The sequence below is a fragment of the Loxodonta africana genome, chromosome 9, assembly GCF_030014295.1.
Source record: "Loxodonta africana isolate mLoxAfr1 chromosome 9, mLoxAfr1.hap2, whole genome shotgun sequence".
In the NCBI taxonomy this organism is placed as follows: Eukaryota; Metazoa; Chordata; class Mammalia; order Proboscidea; family Elephantidae; genus Loxodonta; species Loxodonta africana.
In genome coordinates, this window is record NC_087350.1 from 81,720,390 (window position 1) to 81,724,300 (window position 3,911).

The 3,911-nt window shown below is 40.5% G+C and overlaps 1 protein-coding gene across 1 annotated transcript; it reads right to left on the reverse strand.

Annotated features, from left to right (window-relative positions):
- Positions 1 to 996: 996 nt before the first annotated feature.
- On the reverse strand, positions 997 to 3,042 carry LOC100656676 (olfactory receptor 13C7-like). Its single transcript, XM_003407868.3, has one exon. It carries the CDS (start codon positions 2,176 to 2,178, stop codon positions 1,222 to 1,224), a length of 957 nt encoding a protein of 318 aa, XP_003407916.1. The 5' UTR covers positions 2,179 to 3,042; the 3' UTR covers positions 997 to 1,221.
- Between the last annotated feature and the right edge of the window lie 869 nt (positions 3,043 to 3,911).

The following is a 3,911-nucleotide window of genomic DNA, read 5'->3' on the forward strand; positions in this document are numbered from 1 at the left end:
CTTCTCTTCCCCTTCCCCTTCAGGGCACCTAAATGTATATCTTTAGTGGGGTTAGATTTTTAAAAAGGTGAAGGAGCTGATGAATTTCAGATTTTTTAGTTGCCTGGATCATCGTCTCTGTAGAACCCATTGCACTACCACCAAAAAAATATATCCAAGGCAAGGACTTGGGTCTGATTTAACAAGGGGATGTGGAAGGAAGAGGGAGGAAAGAAAAAGAGAACATCTTGTCATATACAAATAATGGTTAAAGGACCAAAGTTCAGTAGTAACTGACTTCTATAAATATAAAGTAGATTTAAAATGATCACTATAATACAGTCTGTTGCACTCATATTTCAATAAGATCCTTGAGCAGAGGAGAAAGTCCTGAACTTGTTCAGAGTTCTGGAGCTGCACAGAACCCACAGCTGATCTTACCCGTGCCACCTAGGGGAGAGTAACTGATACTGCTAGCCTGGCATTAGTTGCAGGATTGAAAATTATTTTTGCATTTGCTTCCCACAATCCTTTTGGGATTTCATCACAATGTGGGCATACTCATGGCAGTGTGTGCTGGATATAACTACCATGTGTCGTTTCAGTTGGATGGAAAAAAGTCTGGGAGCCGCTGGCACCTATTTATGCAGCACTGTACTACTACCGCAGTGGGGGTGGCATGTTTGCTTCTGAGCTTCCCTGCAGTGAAAAATAAAGAGAATGTGGTGAATGGCAAATTCATAGTGTTCATTAGATCAAAACAAAGCAGCTGCTAAGTTCCACTATTTCTAGAGCTAAGACACGCCATGATGGTAAGGTACACCCTTGTACGTTGGGGTGATGATGTTTTCTAATTTATCCCTACATCAGATATAACAAATTTCTCTGGGATGAGACCAAAGCAGCGTAGAGTAAGCAGCAGTTCTATACAGGATAAAATAGTGTACTCCAAGATCCCAGCACCGCTGTAACTTTTTGTTTATTTGTCTCCATTGCCCACATCTGTTAACTCACAGATATTCATTAAATTCTGGTATCAGAGGATTTAAGATTTGGGCAGCAAAATGTAGCTAAGGTATGATACGGTATGGTTCTGTGTGAAGCCAACAAACTAACAGAGCAGTCCCAGAAATGGAGAGGTTCTTTCCATTGTCAGCCTATGGACTTCTCTGGGTTACCATTTCTCCACATTGTAGTACAACAAGGAGTTTGTAGGTCATGTGTTCCAGCAATCTGTGACACTCAGTTAAAGTGTTTTTGAGCCACCAGGTTCCTCAGAGCAGCCTTCACATCCTTGTTTCTCAGGCTGTAGATGATGGGGTTGAGCATGGGGGTCACCACCCCATAGAAGAGGGAGATGAGCTTGTCTGAAACGTCCTGCTTGTCTGTCCCCAGTGGGTCCTTAGACTTGGGCTTCCCATACATGAAGAGGATGGTCCCATAGAAAACAACTACAACTGTGAGGTGGGCAGAGCAGGTGGAGAATGACTTTTTCTTCCCCTCTGCTGAGGGGATCCTCAGGATAGTGGCAAGGATAAAGACATACGAGACAAAAATGAAGAGAACTGGGATTGCAAGGAAGATCATGTTGGCCACAACCATGCTGATCACATTGATGGAGATGTCAGCACAGGCCAACCTCAGGACAGCCAGGATCTCACAGGTAAAGTGGTTGATAACATTGTCCCCACAGAAGGGCAGCCGCATTGCCTGAACAGTCTGTACTACAGAGTTGATGATACCAGCTGCCCATGAACCAGAAGCCATAGGCACATAGGCAGCCTTGCTCATGACCACAGGGTATCTAAGGGGTTTGCAGATGGCCACATATCGATCAAATGCCATCATGCTCAGGAGTACACACTCTGTGGCTCCCATGGCAAAGGAGAGAAACATCTGCCCAAAACAGGCTGAAAAAGAGATGGCTTTCCTGGGAGCGAGAAAACTCTCAAGAATGAGGGGGACTGCAGCAGTTGTGTAGCAGATGTCCAGGAAGGAGAGGTTCCCCAGGAAGAAATACATGGGCGTGTGTAGGCGGCAGTCAAGCATGGTCACCAGGATGAGGACACCATTTCCCAGTAGGATCACCAAGTACATCATCAGGATGAGCACAAAGAAGGTTTTCTCTAGTTTTGGGTGGGCAGAGAGTCCCAGGAGAATGAAACCTATCATAGATGAGGTCTGATTGAATCCTACCATGGTGCATCTGCTCTGTCATCTGCAGGAACTCAGAAGGCCAACTTCCAGCATTCTCTGAAAAGTGTCTGGGCAGCCAGGGAAAAATCCTTGCCCTACTGACCAATTCAAGAATAACTCCAGCAATTGGAGCATCTCTATGGTGTGCTAGGAAAAAAGTAACAGACATCAATATTTAACTTTGGCTTACAGTAAGAACAAGTAAGGTAATTTGGACCAACTGTCCTGCAAATGACAATTAGAAAAACTGGACAAAATATATAAAACATATATGTAAAGCATTGGAGAGAGAATAAGACAATAAGGAGTTACAAGATCATGATTCTGGGAAAGCTGGGGACCTAGAGAGGTAAGACCAGTACTTGAGGACACTTTTCAATTGGGGAATTTGCATTTTCTGGAGGCGGCCACCGAGAGCCTGAGTAGCACTACTGACAGCCTTGTAGAGATGGGGAACAGGTTTTGAAGTACAAGCCCCGTCATGATGGGCCCCTAACTAAAGTTTTTTCCTTTGGGATGGAACCCCAAAGGATACCACGATATAAATAAGGGCAAATCAAGATGCAGGCACTTACAGGTACTGTAGCTCAGTTTCAAATCTTCTCAAGCCCTAAAAATGGATGGAAGTGATCCCAGATTTTCAGTGCTCTCAAGTGCCTGACAGAGGATGATAACATCATTCTAGTCCCTAAATCATTTCTACAAATAATTTTTCAAATAGATGTCTGGCACAGAAGGAGACAAGACAACATAAATGAAAACCAAAAGGAAAAAAAAATCAGAAAATAAAAAGAGATCTACAATATCTCCAGACCCAAGCTTGAAAATAACAATGCTTACAATGTTCAAGAAGATAAGAGAAAAGATTGAGAATTTTGGCAAATAAAGAACCAAATGGAAATTCTAGAATTGAAAAAGGCAAGAACTCAATGGATAGATATAAGAGCAAATTGGACACATTCAAGGAGAAAATTCATGAGCTGAATGATAGATGAGAAGAAAATATGCAAAATGAGCAGAATAAGGCATGGAGAAACAAAAAGATGGAAAATATGAAAGAGATATATAAAATTCTGTGGGAAGGTCTAATATGTGTAACTGTTCTGAGAAACAGAGGGGAAAAGTCGCAAAGTAATTTTTGAGGAGATAATGTCTGAGAACAATCTAAAATTTATGAAAGACATCAAACCACAAATTCAAAAAGGTTTAAGAACTCCGAATAGAATAAATAAAAAGAAACCTACACGTAGGCTCACGAGAGTAAAATTGTTAAATGAAAGACAAATAGAAAATCTTAAAAGAAAGTACAAGGAAAAAAGATAACTTACCTTCAAGGGAGTGATAATTAGACTAATTTCTAAATAGAATAAATGAAAACCAGAAGATAATAAAATTATATTTTAAGTGCTAAAAGAAAGAAAGTGCCAAACTAGAATTTTATACCCCTCCCAAAGTCCTTCAGAAATGAAAGTGAAATAGAGATATTATCAGACATACTAAAAAAAAAAAAAAACAAAAAAAAAAAACCAACCAGAATTCATTAGCAGCAGATCTTCAATAAAGGAAAAACTAAAGGCTATTCCTCAGGCAGAAAGAAAATTATTGAAATGGAGGGTCAGAAATGCCAGACTGAATGAAAAGCAATACAAATTATAAATATGTGGGTATATCTAGTAAATATAAACTGTACAAAACTATAGCAGGGTAATGCCTTGTTAGGTTTAAAATACATATTG